This window comes from Coniosporium apollinis (genome assembly GCF_000281105.1).
Source record: "Coniosporium apollinis CBS 100218 chromosome Unknown supercont1.45, whole genome shotgun sequence".
Classification (NCBI taxonomy): domain Eukaryota; kingdom Fungi; phylum Ascomycota; class Dothideomycetes; genus Coniosporium; species Coniosporium apollinis.
Window position 1 is genome coordinate 138187 of NW_006913307.1, and position 16254 is coordinate 154440.

Below are 16254 nucleotides of genomic sequence, written 5' to 3' on the forward strand. Positions count from 1 at the left end.
GCCGAGGGCTAGGCGTGCTAGGCTAGCGGGGCAAAGTGATGGACATCTCTACGATCAAAAGAGATGTCGCATAACCAGCCGAGTGGTCACGGAATAAGACACCAGCACGGATCTTGTCCATGAGTGTATGTTCACCAATACGTACCCAGCACGAATGCGGCCGCCGAACGGTCTCGCTGTTTCCTCATAAGTGAAGCTTGCATGTCTCGTTTTGCGAAGACTGGTCGTTGGGGTTAGACGGGGCTGAGCCATATGGTGGAGCAAAACGGGGGGATGTGAGTGGTGCGTACGGCGGAGAGGAGGGGAGGGGACAAGGGAAGAACGCGGAAAGGTGAGGTTTTCCCATTCTCGAAACGATGGAATGTTTCAGGCAGCGGCTGTGGGAAAGTGGTGCAGCCCACGAAAGCCACGACCGCCCGTGGGGGCCAAGGCGTTTTTGCCTGCCAAGTTTAGGACGTCGCCCCTTAGGCTTGCAGCGAGGACCTTGAGAGACAGAAAAAAGCCTCTTCGCGAATCCAGAATTCCAGGGCCTCATCAACGATAGTACTCTCTTTACGATCAAAGTAATGTTCCATAACATGGTCAGAATACCTAACCGAAGGCTAGCCATCCTACCGCTTACTCCTAAGATTTACTACAGCGGCTGATCGTGTATTTCTTTGTGAAGTGGATGGTGAAGGACCGCTGAACAGCTATCGCGGTGAGGCTTTTTCCTGCAGGATGTGAGAGATTACAAGGCTCGAGCTGCCTGCTTGATTCATCAATGCACGACCCCGTATTACCCCTCCAGGGGCCGCTCCGCGTCTGCCTCGGTGGCACACGAGTTCTTAAGCGATTCGAGACCTAACTCCAGTTCCACATACTCGAGTATTTTTTTTGCATGCAGCAGTACTGCGGAGGACATTGTTTGATATCTGTGTTTCCTTTCAGAGAATGGATATTCGTAGCCTTACCGTTGGAGAGGTCGCTGGAATCATTAACGCTGCTGTCGTGGTTGGTAAGCTGTCAAGTCTTCGAACATCTCTCAGCTTGCTCAAATTATGACAGCCACCCTCACCTTTCCGTTACTACTGGTGCTGTTCCTAGTCGGCTTGTTGCGGGAAACCAACACTGCCGCAACCTGGTAAGTTCTTTTGGACATTTGTATCGTCCCTCTTGTAGGAAACGGCTCCAACCTCGACACAGGTCAGTCCTTGGACGCTTGCTCAACGACTCTTTATGGCCGCTTATACTTGGTACCGACACGGTGGCGCGACGAAATGTCAGCAAAAGAGTCATGGCATCCTCACTCCTCGCGACATTGGGCATGCTTGTTCTGGCTATTGTCAGTCCCATAACACCACTAGGATTATCGACACATGTCGGGAGTGCTTCGCCTAGATCAGTTACTTTCAGCTACGTCCCAGACACATCTCCAATGGGGCAAGCAACCATATCACACGCGGACTACGTTAACAATCGGCTGTGCGGTGCTTTCCTTCTGCTGAATTGTCCTGGTAGCTGGGCTGGCTACGATACAACGAGGAACGAGACTGGCTGGTATGCCAACTCAAGCACCCTGGATGCCTACATGTCCTCCACCATAGCTCCTAACATCACCGAAGTCTTCACGAGCGGCACCAACGGAGACGGAAGCACAGTATCAAGCGTGTTTGATATCGCATGGAGGTCATTCATAGTCTACGGTAACGCCACCGCACCGGCAGAGAATGAGTCCCAATGGGTAGATCACGGCAGATCGCGGGCACGGGGGAGCTTCCAATATTCCCAATCTTTCATCCTAAACAACCGATACGAGGCTATTGAAGGGCTAATAGTCGACACGATTTCGGGAGCAATCGGGTTCCGCAACCATACTATGCCACCAAGTTTGGATACTGGTTTTGAGTGGAGCGAGACTCTTCTTTGGATTGAGCCGGAAACGATATGTGTAGACATGAACCTCACCCTCGATTATTCGATAGCATCGCCAAAACAACCCGGATCGGCCTTGGATGCCCGTCTAACGGACCATGGAGGCATCTCCAATATAACACGGCATTACCCATACTTGGATCTTAACCAATCCCAAACCCGGCCCCTGCTCTATGAGCGGGCTTGGAAAGGAGCAGTGACAACAAACTCCAACCTCATGACCTACTATAACTTAACCCGAAATGAGACCTTCCTCGGGCAGACTTTTAAGTTGTCCGGTCCGATTGCGGGTGTTTACATAGCGCCTAATAGAATCTCTGCATCTGGTTTCGGTTCTAGCAGCATGATACAAATGCCCAGCCCTCTATATTTCGACTCGAGTAGCGTCCGACTCAACGAGACGCTAAGCAGCAACTACACGCCCAAATATATTGACGCAAGTACGTTAACCATATTCTACATGATCCAACGTCGTGCTGACATAGCAATTCAGGTATCACGACTCGGGGATTTGGGGGACGTGACAACATCAGTATCAATACGATCATGGTGGCCACTGGTATGATTCTAGGGGCGGGAATCCAGGTTGATAATTCCGGCAATCGAATACCAAGATCAGGAAGTGTTCGTTTGGATCCATTCACCAATTGGACTCACCCTCTCTTCTCCTGCGCCACAGCGTTAAGGGCATCCATAAAGAACGTTACCTTTCAAAGCAACGGTGCTTCACTTCTACCAAATCTCAACATAAAAGCGATAGGGCCTCCATCGTATCCCTCCGACGATACGCAGCCCCTCTGGGCGGTGGAGAAACCCGGCCTCTTAATCGGAGATGTGAACCCATTCTGGGGTCTTATATCGCCCGACCATGCTTCCTCTCCATACTTGGAGACTGTGCAAAAGGAGTTTCTCTACTTACCAGCTGGCTCTGCAGCGTCTGGGGGGATAGGCACCATGAGTGGCGACGCTAGTGCGGGTGCAAGCGCTCCAATCGGTGCGCTAAAGAATGCCTACGATATAACCACGAGAGATACAGTAGACTATTCTGGCGCCACTAGCTACCCTTTGTTCCTCAAGTGGCAGTCGCTGTCTCGAAATGCGTCTAGTGCTGGATCGATCATCAACCTCATCTGGACGGACATCATGGCCAATGCTGTTGTTGGGACGAAAAGCGTACTCTCTCGTCCCAACACAACCGACCTGACCTCTGTTATGGTATATGCAACACCATTCGAGCAATCCATTCGTTACAACTTTATCTACGCCATCCCAGCCTTCTGTTTTGCATTGTTGTATCTGGCTTTGTTCCTCACTTGTGTTCTGTTGTTCGTCTTCGGACGTATCTCCCTACGCACTCTCCGTATGCTCCTCAACCATACAGCTGCAGGCCGCGCGGCCATCACTGAAAGGCATCCAGATGCGGTGCAGGTTAATGCAGGAACTAGAGAATGGTGCAGTACGCTTGGGAAGGAGGAGATAAGGATCAAAAAGAGTATGGCGCGTCAGGAGAATAAGCCGTTGAATGGGATCTACTACTCGAGTGTTCAGCAAAGCGGTGTGCTGACCGAGTCGGGTCCCAAGTCGGAGAGCAATAGCCAGGATGGTTTAGCATGGCAAGAGCAGGCTGGGCAGAAGATACCGGATGCTGTGGTTCCTCAGCGCAGATGAATTGCCTGTTGAGCTGGTGGACCTTCTCTTGGTCATTTACGATAAATCTCTTCCCCTTACGAAGTATGCGTATGGCTCCACTCTATAGCAGCCTGTCGCGCAGATCAAAGCACTAAAGACAGCGTTCTGGGATAGGCGGTAGCTGCTTCAGGATGAAAAATTTGCTGGGTCAGAACCAGTGATGCCATAAGTTCGATTAAGTCTAGAGTTGAACCACTCGATCTAGGTCAGATCAAGTGGGTTAATTATAGATACAATGTTTCACTCTACCTAAGCTTACTTTATCCGAGGTCTCCGACTTAGGTCCGGAGCTTCTAAACCACGGTATCTAATATCTCAGCGTGATATTAGCGCGTAAGGCTCCGGGAGTCTTATGTAACTACTAAGGCTTTCCCGTCCCGTGCGAGGCCGCTGACATTGGACGGCTTTCCAATGCAGCGTTGATTGCCCTCATTCATCTGGGTCCTACTATTCTTGTGTCATGCTGATCGTATCTTTTCTTTACACTCAAGGGGGATGCTCTCGTTTCGGAAATTCGAGCTACGCTCAAACTATGGCGCCAACACATCCGTCACATAACAAGTACGATGCGTGCGATTTAAGTTCTAGTAATAGGTTTCCAATCCGCCTCTCGTTCTAGTCGTTGAACACGATCGCCGCCTTTATCACGCTCTTTGTTCGCACTGCCTCCAGTGCCTTACCGAAGTCCTCTAGCGGAAAGGTATGCGTTACAATTCCTCGCACGTCCACTTTCCTACTCTCGAGATACTTGACACTTCTTCCTACGCACCACATCTCAGAGAACGACCTGTTCAGCTGTCAGAATGGCGGAGGTGTACAGAGAGCAGGTGGCACATACCCGATTATCGTAATCTCGTCCGAGAAAACCCGGGAGGGAGACACCGCAATCAGTGCCTCTTTCGGATACACGCCGTAGTATACTAGCTTCCCACCTCTGGTGCAATAGTCAACCGCCCTTTCCAACACGGCGGCAGACCCCGACGCCTCCACCACAACATCAAATCCATACGGGTACCTCTTCTTAAGATCCGCCCACTGCTTGCTGGGATCCTGCCGATCGAGGTCGAGATATTCGTCTGCGCAGTCCAGCTTTCTTGCAAGATCCATCTTCGGTCCTTGGTTCGAAGCCAGAACCAGATGCGCACCGCCGTTGGATCTCAGCAGTTGAGCGAGACACAGGCCTGTTGGGCCAGCACCGATCAGCAGGATGCTGGAGCCAACGGATGGGCGGATGCGGTCCATGCCGTGGATGGCGCAGGACGCGGACTCGAACAGGGTGGCTTCCTCCCACGACAACTTTTCGAAGTGGAAGAGCTTTTCAGCTGGGTAAGCGCAGTACTCGGCGAAGCCTCCGTCCACTGTTGTCACAGGCCACGTCAACACGTGATCCGATGATGGATCCCAAGATCACTTACGGTGTACCCCATGAGCCTGAAAGTTCTCGCAGTAGAGCAGCTTGCCTTCGCGACAGTAATGACAGTACCCGCAAAGCTCTGAATTGTCCGCAGTAACCTTGTCTCCGATTTTGAACCCTCTCACGGACTCGCCGATCTTCACGACAATGCCACTGGTCTCATGACCTGTCACCACAGGCATTGCTGACTCGAAATCGCCATTGTGGATGTGCAGGTCTGTGCCGCATATGCCGCACGATTTCACTGCACCATTCGTCAATGTTTCATGGTACGGCTTGATGCGGCGAGCTATTTAATCAAACGACATGTGTTCCTGACGTGGTATCTGATGAATGGAGTACAAGATTTGACAGCTCTGTGCTCGAAGCCTCGAAGAAACATGGCATACCTTTAATGAGTACCTCATGAGCTTTTGGTTGCGGGACTGGCATCGTAACAAGCGAGAAGTCCTTGATCTTATTGTAACGGATGGCCTTCATTTCCTTTGGAATAGCATATCCGCTTCCGTTCGTTGTGCCATTGGACACGGTTTGTGTATTCTCTGGAATAGCCATCTTGTTGATGTTGTTCTGGAAGTAGCAAAAGTGACGGTGGTAGAAGCGAAGCAACAGTTAGAAAGGGCGAAAGAGGGCTCGGAGGATAAGAGAGTGGGCTTGATGACTTGATATATAGATCGTGTCGTACTACCATAGCGACAATGCTAATAGCGCGTACACCTCCCTTATTGGTTGATTGTAAACCTTGCCCTGCGTTGAGATGGCTATCGGAGCACTGTGCTCCGTAACTACAACATGCCAAGCCCTTGACTCACGCTGCTAGACACGGCAGGCGGGAAATAAACATCACCGCGATAGCGGCGCAGCGCTCGTTTACCGTCAATTTCATAGAGTGATCCGCAATTAGCCGCTGTAGCAAACTCAGGAAGCGACTGATAGAAGGACAAGCCTTTAGTGGGCTATTTAAATCTTGTTATGAAGCATTGGATTGATCACGAAAGGAGCGTTGCTACTAGTGCAGCCCTATATTTGTGCGTTCGCGGTGAAGCCTTTTCCCCACCCGGCGTGCCATACTCCAATCCCACACCGGACATTCGGAGCACAGCAGACCGAATGATCGGGAAACAGATACCGAAACCACTTCCCTGCAATGCCAGCTTGTCGCGAGATGTATGGCGCACAGGACAACGTTCATTCAGTGGCTCTGATGGCTCGTCGGCCCACGGTGCTCCGATCGGACACTGAGAGTGAACAAGGGGACGTCTGCGACTCAACTCATTGTAACCAGTTCACAATGGCCCGACGAACCTCCAAACCTGGACACGGAGCACAGTGCTCCGATACAGTCTTATTGACAGGGAATGTGGGTGCGGCAAGTGCTCCTGGCCAGCATGTTTGAACTCCGCGATTGCAGGCTTCCCCAGCTTCCCAAGAGGCTGCGGAGAGTGCAGTGTTAACCACCTTCTCCTATGTATTTCCGAGAGACATGGCTGCAACGGGCGGCCTATGTATATAGATGGCTCTCTCGTATCACAAAGCTCAACTTGACTTGATCTTCATTTTCGAATTTTGCATCTGCTCTTCTAAGTTCCAAAACTCCACACTCTACATACCCGCAAGTACTACGTCAGACGACATCATGGCTGGAGGCGGTGCTACCGTCACTGAGGGTCTCGATATAGCCTATGGCCCTGCAGGTTGTCTCCCATGTCCAAAAGTCGTGAAGCGAAATGAAGCTGATTGTGCGAAAGGCTACAAGGGACTTGTTCGTGAGCCCTATATCTTCTTCCTGGCATGCTTTGCCAGTGTCGGAGGCCTCCTCTTTGGGTAGGTCTTCGTCATATCTCTACCCCATCAAGGTCGTAAGCACACAATCGCGCAAGGCAGCACGGAGTGATGGTCACGAAAATCGAATTCTTTGGCTTTCAAATTAGTAGAACAAACAGGTCGTTTACTGTGCTGACTCTCTCAGTTACGATCAAGGCGTCATTTCCGGTGTCATTGTCATGAACAACTTCGTAAGCACCGACTTTCCCTGGTCTTCAAAGGTCGAGCGACTGACGTGATTATTCAGGCCAAACAGTTTCCCGACCTGGTCAACAACCCCAACCTGCAGGGCTGGATGGTCTCTGTCTTGACCCTCGGAGCCATGTTCGGCGCCCTCGCCAACGGTCCTATCGCCGACCGCCTCTCCCGCCACTGGTCTCTCCTCCTCGCGAACATTGTCTTCCTCGTCGGCTCCATCATCCAAGCCGCTGCCATAAATGTAGCGATGATGTTCGTAGGCCGCTTTGTTGCCGGACTGTCCATCGGCATGCTTTCCATGGTTGTTCCGCTGTACCTGAGTGAGCTTGCGCCCCCAAACATCAGGGGAAGTCTTATCGCGCTCCAGCAACTCGGTATCACCGTTGGCATCATGGTTGCGTTCTGGCTGGATTATGGCACCCAGCACATCGGAGGCACCGCCGCACCGGCGATACCCAAAGTCCCATCGCCTGGCGATTGCCGCTGGCTTTGCAGTGCGTCCCCTCAGCGATACTGGCGGTCGGCACCTTCTTCTTGCCGTATTCTCCTCGATGGCTCATGAACAAAGGTTAGTTATACAACAAATGTCCACTCGGAACTCTCTGAACTGACTCATAATTTTCAGGTCGCGAGGAGGAGGCGCTGTCCACTCTTTGCAGGCTCAGACGAGTTCCGACGACCGACGATCGAGTGAAGCTCGAACTCTTGGAAATCAAAGCTGCAGCAATCTTCGATCAAGAAACCGATACTGCCGGATTTTCGGGCACACAACCGGGCTTCATGCGGGCTCTCCACCAGTACCAAGAGTTGTTTACAGTGCGCCACTTGAGCAGGCGTCTCCTCATTGCTTTCATGCTTCAAATTATTCAACAGTTCACAGGAATCAGTAAGTGCTCACATATGGTGCGAACATGATTCGACAAGAGAACTAACAGCTTCTGCAGATGCAATCATTTAGTCAGTCAGCACCGGCGGGGTATCGGTTCTCACTGAGTTCTTGCTGACCTGTCGTAGCTATGCGCCGCAAATCTTCCGATCCATTGGGCTGAGTGGCAACTCCACTGATCTCCTAGCCACAGGCGTGGTTGGCGTGATAAACTTCTTTTCGACGATTCCAGCCATCATGTTCCTTGATAGGTGAGTCGAGACTCCCTCTGGGGCCGCGAGACGAGACTTATCAAGGTCAGATGGGGCCGTCGCAAGGTATTGATGATTGGCGCCGTTGGCATGGGTGTCTCGCAGCTCATCGTTGGCACCCTTATTGCGGTGTACAGGAACTCCTGGGCGGAGCATAGAGATGCTGGGTGGGCTGCGGCAGTTTTCATCTGGATTTACATCTCCAATTTCGCATTCAGCATTGGTGAGCTGTCCGCGTGTCTTTGTGCATTCACCGAGCGGTGGTAACTAGAGTTATAGGATGCGTAAATTGGATTATGCCGTCTGAGATGTTTCCTCCCGGAGTTCGAGCCAAGGCTGTTGGACTGGCAATCGGCTCCAACTGGCTGACAAATGTAAGTGCCCGAGTCTCTATCGCTTTGAAAATATTTTGACATGCTTCTCCGCAGTTCATCGTGGCGCTCATCACACCGAGAATGCTGAGATCAATCAGCTTTGGGACGTTCTACTTTTTCCTCGGTAAGGCAGTCTCCCTACGAGACCTTTCTCAAAGCTCATATCCTGACAGCGTTCTGCGTCATCCTGCTCGTGTGGGTGTACTTCGGAGTGCCTGAGACGAAGGGCGTCCGCATTGAAGAGATGGACAAGCTCTTCGGCGGTAATCAAGGTGAAGCCGATATGAAAAGGATTGCAGGCATTCGCGAGAGACTCGGTATAGTTCCTCCGGCTCCGGACAGTGTTTCGCGTGAGAAGTCCCGATGCGCCAACTCCAAGGTTGACGTTGTGCACTGTGAGTACCGGGAGGAGTAAAACTCACAGGCAATCCAAAGCGAGATGATCCCGCAAGGTTGGGAAACCGAAGTGACGGAGCGAAGGCGACGAAGATACCAAGCAGGTCGCGCTCCTGAAACTGGGCGTCTCCGTATTAAACCGTTTGCAACAGCGTTCAGATTTGGTGATACTGCTCTGCCCCTTGTAGGTTGGTTCAAATAAAATTCGTGTTGGGCCAGGTCATCAAGCTCTGACCATCTTCGGTATTGTACAAGTTACCAGATGTGTAATCGAAAAACTGCTGTTCTTGCGTGCTGGGGAAGCCCTCGATACCTTCCAACAGGTTCTCCACTGATGGGTTATCAAGGAACATGTGCAGTGTCGGATCAACAGTGAATGTCCAGTGATTGTTGTCCATCGTGAGGGCCTGTGGAGTTGTCCGCCTTGTGAAGGTGGGATAAGGATCCCATGCCATGTTTGGAAAAGCTTGCCCGGATGTCGCCTTGGTAGAAGCGAGATGCTCGTGGATACGATCCAGGACAGAGATGCAACGCGTTGCGGCGGAGTTTCTCAGCCCGATTTTGGACAGGCAATCTCTGGCCAGGGAGACAGTATCATCCAGCGGCGATGGTGTGACTTCGTTGTGTGGTTGATCGGCCGACTGCAAGAGGCTGATATCGAGAACCAGGGTGGCTTGAAACAGGAAGTAGATGGCGTACCAGCTCAGCCCAGCGTGTAACAAATCCGACTGTTCCTTGCAGAACGTTGAGACATCTTGTATCGTTTCGATTGCAGCAAGCTGGCATTTTTGGACCGCGTTGGCTTTGTTCAGGCCTATGTTGTTGCTCCTTTGAGCCCCGTACCATAGCATGATCCGCAGGTTCTGCTCCTTCCATAAGACTACGGCCCGGGGACCTCGGAACCATTGAGGGACGTTGGAATCCATGAAGTACGGCGGAAGAAAGCTTTTCCAAGCATATAGTTGCTGCTCCATATTTTGCACCACTTCTGGATCAACATCCCCGTTGTTCATGTGGGCTGACAGAAAGTCGTTATGTATCTTGTTAGCAATCACTGCCAAGTGCGCCTGTGCGATGATCGCGGAGTGAGTTGTTGGATAATCCACCGGCAATGGCAGGGAATCATCCAATGTGGAGTTCTATTGCAAATCAGCAAGTGTAAAAAGCAACCTTAGAATCTTGCATACCAAATCCTCGACATTGCGGGGCATTCGAGTGTCTATAAATGCAGCCGATGCTGTGGTAGGTCTGCCGGTAGTGATGCTGAAACCACTTTCAAAACAATACAGGATCCACCACAGCTGTCTTCTCCTCTCTTGGGCTAAGATGTCATTTCCGGCAACACCTGGCGGGAACTCCCGATGAAGCCCCAGTCCAAGAGCCATCCTGAAGGCGATGCCTATCAGATTGTAACCAGTATTCGGACGATCTCGCTTTTGCAAATAATTGCCCTGATACTAAGCATCAGTGCTTCACGTCCGCTTTACCAATGCGATTGGATATTCTCACCATGAGGAGGAAGGCTTGAACGTTGCCAATGGTTCCAGACTCCAACATTCGTGTAGACAAGCGGGAGCGTGCGGCAGGATAGTATGGGGACGCATCGTGGTCAGAACCTGAGCTTGACACCCAGTGGCCGATCGCCAGAACCATGTAAAAGACCAAGTGCCAGCTCGAATGGCCAGGGATCTGGGTACGGTTTGAGTAACTATCTCGGAAAGTACGTTCGTGCAGGATTGGATAAGAGGTGTTGTAGAGTAGAAAGTAAGCATCAATCAAGCGTTGCGTAACTGCAGATGCAGCCAGGTTCCCCTCTGACGTAAAGGTTCCAGAGCTGCGTGGGCTTCGAGAATTTCCAAATTCGGAAGATTGACGCTTTGGCAATGCCTCCAACAGAGCATTACCGCTACGGGAGAGCAGCTCAGATATCGTCTGGAGCAAGTTTGACCCAGAGCTGGTGCCTGCTCGCTTTTCAGTATCTGTATATCATTGACAGACAAAAACAGCGCCGGACCGTACCAAGGTAACCCGATTCACGGGGTTTGATTAGTAGAGATGCCATACCATCTCCCGACCTGCTATCTCCTCCGTAAGCATCTGGCAATGGCGACAGTGGAGGCTCGTGCCACTCATACTCGTTTGCTGGGTCGGGGCTTGCTGCTTGGTCTTCAATATCAGGTGGTGAAGGAGTGGACTCGGAAGGTCTTGACTGCTTCGGCTGCTTCGAAAGTTGAGCCTCTATGTCAAGGTCGGGGCTTAAAGTCCGCAGAAGCGCCTTCAGTACAGCACACCGGCGTTCAGCCTCGTCAAGGTTTCTGCAATCGATGCGTGAACAAAGATCCTTGACAGCCTTCCAGTTACTGAACACAACTGTGTCTGACGGACAGAGAAGAGTCTTCAAAGGCCGACAGTATTGGGACTTATGAAAATAAAATCCTGCGACCACTTACTTCCGTGTGAGAGGTGTTCGCAATGGTGGGGAGCCATAAACGCAGTGTTTTCCGGCTTTTGAGCAAAATGAACATGGCGTTTTGCCCGTGCACTATACGGAAACAGTGAGTGCCTCATTTGCGGCAGCGAAGAAAGAGAGTATGAAACTAAGTTTAGGGCAACTGAATGAAGTACTTCGAACGTGGAACACTACCTTGCATTTGCGCTTCTGCGGCATGGTCATCCGTTAATCTTCTTCGACACATCCTGGAACTCCAGGGCTTACCTGACATTCCGTACACTGTAACGTATTAGTGGCGCGGCCTGTGGAGATATCAGCATCGTACTCGGCTTACCGCACGAGTAGAGGACGGAAGTGATCGACGGTTGTGACGCTCTCTCATAGTGGCGAGTGTCAGTGGTAAACGCTCGCATAACCCTGGTATAGCGGAGAGGTCGCCGGTAGATCTGCGAGTCGAGCCGGCGTGTTTCAGAAGGCACAGATAACTTTCGTTGCCAGACACTGGCTCATTGGTCTTTACTGTGAAGTCGTTCAATGCTCAGCGTGAGCTCGGACGCCTCCCGAAATTCCGACTCCCCGCTCCCGCAATTGGCTCCCGTCGCTCGGGCCGTCAATACCTGGTCATCTCAGATGCAAGGGGCAGCATTGACCTTCATACAGTGCTTTAACTATGAAGACATGAAGCGAAGTTGAGCCCGGACGTTCTCGAGCCCTCATACCTATCTGGCAAGGGGTATTCAGCAGCTTTACTTCGCTACGTACTCAGGTGTGTCAATCTGTTTGACCGTAATAATACTTTCTTGTTAACGGGTCACAAATCCAACAGGGAGATGAGGACCGCTCCCTCGCAGACAGAGACGTTATGCATGAATGGTCAGAAGAATTACGTCGACAAGAATCGAGACTTCTTTTCATTTTATCGGTATGCCCTCAACTGCGTCTACGCCTATACCAACCATGACGGCGGCCAGTTTGATTCCAGAGATCCTCCGCATGATCTTGTGAAGACTGGAGAGGTGAATGAGCAACCAACGCTTCTCAGATGTGTGAACCAATGGTCACTACCCTCTGCCACATTGGTCTCGTAACTTTCTATCACCTGTTCAAATCCTTCATGCTCGACCGCAGCCAGATCTGGTCCTGCGGCTGTTCTCCTTCGTTAACTGTGGATCATCAATGGTTTCAGCACTCCCACTTTGTGATCAGTTTATGATCCGAAGGCCACAAGCCGCACGGCGCGATACCACCGCGAGAATATGGTATCGTACTTGTCGGTGTTGCTGTCTTGTCGTTGTATAGACGGGAGCATGAGTTCACCATCCGATGGTCCCGGACTTTGTGCAGTGAAATGATTATTATGATCACATGGCTATCCTTTCGGCGGCCAATAAAGCATTCGCGGTAATGTTTACACAGTGACTGCGTTCTCACAATCTCTTCGAGGGGATAGATCTTTAGCTATGAATGGAGGGCATTGAGTGCGAACGGCCGTCCTGTTCAAGGTAACTGGACGGGAAACAGCAGGCTCACAGCCTCATGCTAGAGATTATGCACTACTTTGGGCAGATGTGTCTTGATTGGTTGTCACGTCCAGCTTGACACTACGAACGCTTAGTCTGGCGCCAGTCTCTTATCATGTTCTCTAAGCATACCTAGGTACTGTTCTCTCTGTAGAATTCCCAAGCTCTATTGTCCCAAGACCTGACAGTAGGCGAGATGAATGCACCGCGGTCTGCCAATCCATGCCAACTCCAGTGCCAAAGGGTATAACAGCAACGATGCACAGCCATTTCCAAACCCTAAACCAGAAAGAACCCCATTTTCCCAATCTTTTGTGATTCCGAAATGCCATGCTCTCGCTGTCCAATGCCACGCTTTTGCCATCCTAACCAATGCTTGCAGCTTTTAACGCCAAAATGAAAAACCTATGCAGCTGAGTATATCTCACATCACCTCTACTGATTGACAGGCGTATCTTCTGCGCCTCGGTTGCCTCATGAAGTCTAAGTCAACTGTCAGCCTTGCTGTATCAAATGTTGGGGACACTCGGATACCTACGCTGTGGAGTGTGAAGAGCGCGTAATACTTTTGCAATCCATGAAGGTAGCCGAAGATCAGTGTTACCGGGAAATAGCGAATGTCCCCGGGGCAGCGTTGGTAATGTGGGATCAGCTTTGTGATCTTGGCGACGAGCATCCAGGCTGCCAGTGCGTACATACACCAGGAACGCGTGCTTGGATCAAGCGAAATGGTGGAGCGGAGGAGCAGATATACCAGAAGAGGGTCGGTGACAAGAGAGCAGGTAGGAGTCGATAGATGAAGCGCGTATGTGCTCCATGGTTGCTGCCTGCGACATGATTAGCTGGTCCCCTTACAGTAGGAGTTCTGGTACGTACTTCCAGATATGCCGCTCAACGATTGTGCTGGTGAAGTTGCTGCGCCAGTTGCTCCGCGACCAACGCAAACACTGGGAGAGGAACTGTGAGCTTGTCTCCAGAGCTGTCTCGACCACAGCTTCTTGCGAGGCTTGGATAACTATCGCCCATTGGTGAGAAACGAGCCATCGGGATACAAAATTGTCGTCATCCGCGTTCAAGGTGTTTCCAGCCCACCGTTCATTGAGGTAGCCGCTGATGAACTTGGGATCCTGAAGAATCTCGGTTCGGAATGCAGCAGTGCGACCCGAGAGGCAGGACATCCCTCCATCGATATTTGACGTTGCTGTGATCTCGAAGTTGCGACGCTCAATATAGCAGGCTCCGAGATACTCCCAGATCCTATCAAACATTCCCAGGTTCCTGTCTCGGCGGATTTGCTGAAGGGTTCCAACGGCCCCTACCCCCCACGATTCCAAGGGCGCGAGGATCTGTGGAAGGAACTCCGACGGCCATATCACATCGTCATCGGCGAGGATGGTGATGCTGGTCTTGACTCCGTGGAGGGCATGGGCTACTTGGATTCGCTTGCCTCGGATGGGGACGGACATGACCTTGATCGATGCATCGATCGACCCTGCGAACTTGGCGATGATATCCCTAACGCGGTCTATGGTTACGATGATGATCTCGTAAGGTCGATTCTCGAGACAGCTTCGGAGGGTATGCTCCAAACATTTGGTATCCTTTCCGCATACCGTAGGGATGATCACTGTAACATCATCCCGCAAAACCGTGGGCTTTCCTGGCAATGGCACAGATTGGAAACGGCGGAAGTACCAGGAGGATATCGTGTTCACGATGAACCGAAGGTATCGGTACAAGCTTAGGATGATATTAGCATCTTTCAATCCGTGTTTCTCAGCCAAAACTTACAATAACAGAACGAACGCGTAAACGAACTTGGACATGGTGCAACACAGAGATCGTAGCGGAATGCAAAGGGCTCTAGGAGTGGAACGGAATAGCTGGTTGAGACACTGAACTCTTGCAATGCAGGGTTGATCGAGACTGAGGGATGGGTAGAAGGGATGGAAGGTGGAATGGTGTGCATCTTGAAATAAGAGACGAACTCCATGCTCGAACGGTGAAGAGACATCGTGAATTCTTTACTATCCGTCTCGTTGGATAGCTTCACTGCCGCGCTGCCGCGCCAAAGGGTATTCAATGCTTGATCTGCACGATAAAAGCAGAGGTTCACAGGCACCGTTCACCTACGCGCTATGGTTGGTTAGAAAGACCATCACAACGCGGGACGCAAACACTAGAAGCGTTAAGGAACCGAATACTGAAAGGTGGTGAATTGTCAAGTATGGAGCTTCGAGAAGCCTTCTTCAGGTGGCTGCAGCCAGTTCCGCTCATCATACTCATTCTCCCCTTCTATCACGTGGAACGTATAAATGAACCTGCTCTTCCCACTGAGATTCTTCTCGCTTTTGTGAAGAAGATTGCCATGGATTAGAACCAGAGTGCCGGCTTTAACCTCTCCCATCGTATACTCTTCCTCAGCGGACCCACCCGGCTGAACCTGGAGCCCGGCCGGAAACTGCGCACCATCGTTCTCGGCAAATGTCGTGCCGCTCCCGTCTGGCTTTCTCACAAATCGCTGCCGAATCGGTGTCCGCTTATGCGATCCATTTGCAAAGCTTAGGCATCCATTCGTAGCGGTTGCATCCTCAAGAGCATACCAAAACCCCACGGCGCTAGGCGGGTTGGTGTACAAGAAAGTGCTGTCTTGGTGTGGCGGCACAGCGCCCCCAATCTCGGGTTGCTTGCAAATGACCATGCTTTGTAGACATTGCGGGTTCTTAAAGGACAACGAGCGCGCTATGGCGGCATTGTCAGGAGACAGCGAGATCTTGCGGAAGGCCGGGGAGAGTTGATGTAGGTAGTGGCCTATCTTATTGATGGCGCGGGCGGGAGGCTTTACGAGGTTCCCGGAGCCATCGAAGGCATCTGGCACCTCGATCAGTCCCAATGCCTGATATACACGGAGAGGTCACGGGTCAAATAGAAAGCTCACCCTCTTCAAAGAAAAATCGCACCTTATCACCGCTCGTCAAGAAGTAATCATCTCCCACATGCTCTTTTCCTTCCTGTCCGGTCGAAAACCGAGTCATCGGGTGGTCCTTCATCCCGCTGCTCGCAAACTCGTCCAGCATACTATGCGTCTCCGCAAGTAGTTCTTTGACAGTGTCCTGAGAGAGCGCATCGGGAATGAGAAGATAGCCATTCTCATTCCACAAGTTCAGTTGCTCCGGTGTCAAGCCAGCTGATTCTAGGCGTTCCGAATGAGGCATTGTTGCTGTAGTCGATACCAGCGTTCGATGACCTTGACATGAAGTCGGGGTGGTTGGTCACGTGCGAAACTCGTATCTACGCTTTATGTTGGAGCAGCCCGCCGTAGGCTCACCACCACTA

At 51.4% G+C, this 16254-nt stretch overlaps 6 protein-coding genes across 6 annotated transcripts; 2 read left to right on the forward strand and 4 right to left on the reverse strand.

Annotated features, from left to right (window-relative positions):
* Positions 1-1276: 1276 nt before the first annotated feature.
* W97_07802 (uncharacterized protein) lies at positions 1277-3582 on the forward strand (the record flags this gene model as incomplete). The annotated part of the gene is made up of 2 exons (XM_007785671.1): positions 1277-2354; positions 2408-3582. The coding sequence occupies 2 exons, from the start codon at positions 1277-1279 to the stop codon at positions 3580-3582; spliced, it is 2253 nt and encodes a 750-aa protein (XP_007783861.1).
* Positions 3583-4218: 636 nt separating this feature from the next.
* W97_07803 (uncharacterized protein) lies at positions 4219-5572 on the reverse strand (the record flags this gene model as incomplete). The annotated part of the gene is made up of 4 exons (XM_007785672.1): positions 4219-4390; positions 4442-4961; positions 5019-5261; positions 5407-5572. The coding sequence occupies 4 exons, from the start codon at positions 5570-5572 to the stop codon at positions 4219-4221; spliced, it is 1101 nt and encodes a 366-aa protein (XP_007783862.1).
* Positions 5573-6653: 1081 nt separating this feature from the next.
* On the forward strand, positions 6654-8965 carry W97_07804 (uncharacterized protein; the record flags this gene model as incomplete). The annotated part of the gene is made up of 9 exons (XM_007785673.1): positions 6654-6841; positions 6987-7032; positions 7089-7533; positions 7665-7929; positions 8054-8176; positions 8227-8399; positions 8456-8550; positions 8605-8674; positions 8724-8965. 9 exons carry the CDS (start codon positions 6654-6656, stop codon positions 8963-8965), a joined length of 1647 nt encoding a protein of 548 aa, XP_007783863.1.
* A 175-nt stretch (positions 8966-9140) lies between these two features.
* Positions 9141-10599, reverse strand: W97_07805 (uncharacterized protein; the record flags this gene model as incomplete). Its single annotated transcript, XM_007785674.1, has 3 exons — positions 9141-10085; positions 10134-10397; positions 10456-10599. The coding sequence occupies 3 exons, from the start codon at positions 10597-10599 to the stop codon at positions 9141-9143; spliced, it is 1353 nt and encodes a 450-aa protein (XP_007783864.1).
* A 2793-nt stretch (positions 10600-13392) lies between these two features.
* W97_07806 (uncharacterized protein) lies at positions 13393-14744 on the reverse strand (the record flags this gene model as incomplete). The annotated part of the gene is made up of 4 exons (XM_007785675.1): positions 13393-13401; positions 13457-13745; positions 13795-14658; positions 14710-14744. The coding sequence occupies 4 exons, from the start codon at positions 14742-14744 to the stop codon at positions 13393-13395; spliced, it is 1197 nt and encodes a 398-aa protein (XP_007783865.1).
* Positions 14745-15139: 395 nt separating this feature from the next.
* Positions 15140-16133, reverse strand: W97_07807 (uncharacterized protein; the record flags this gene model as incomplete). Its single annotated transcript, XM_007785676.1, has 2 exons — positions 15140-15789; positions 15857-16133. The coding sequence occupies 2 exons, from the start codon at positions 16131-16133 to the stop codon at positions 15140-15142; spliced, it is 927 nt and encodes a 308-aa protein (XP_007783866.1).
* Positions 16134-16254: the final 121 nt, after the last annotated feature.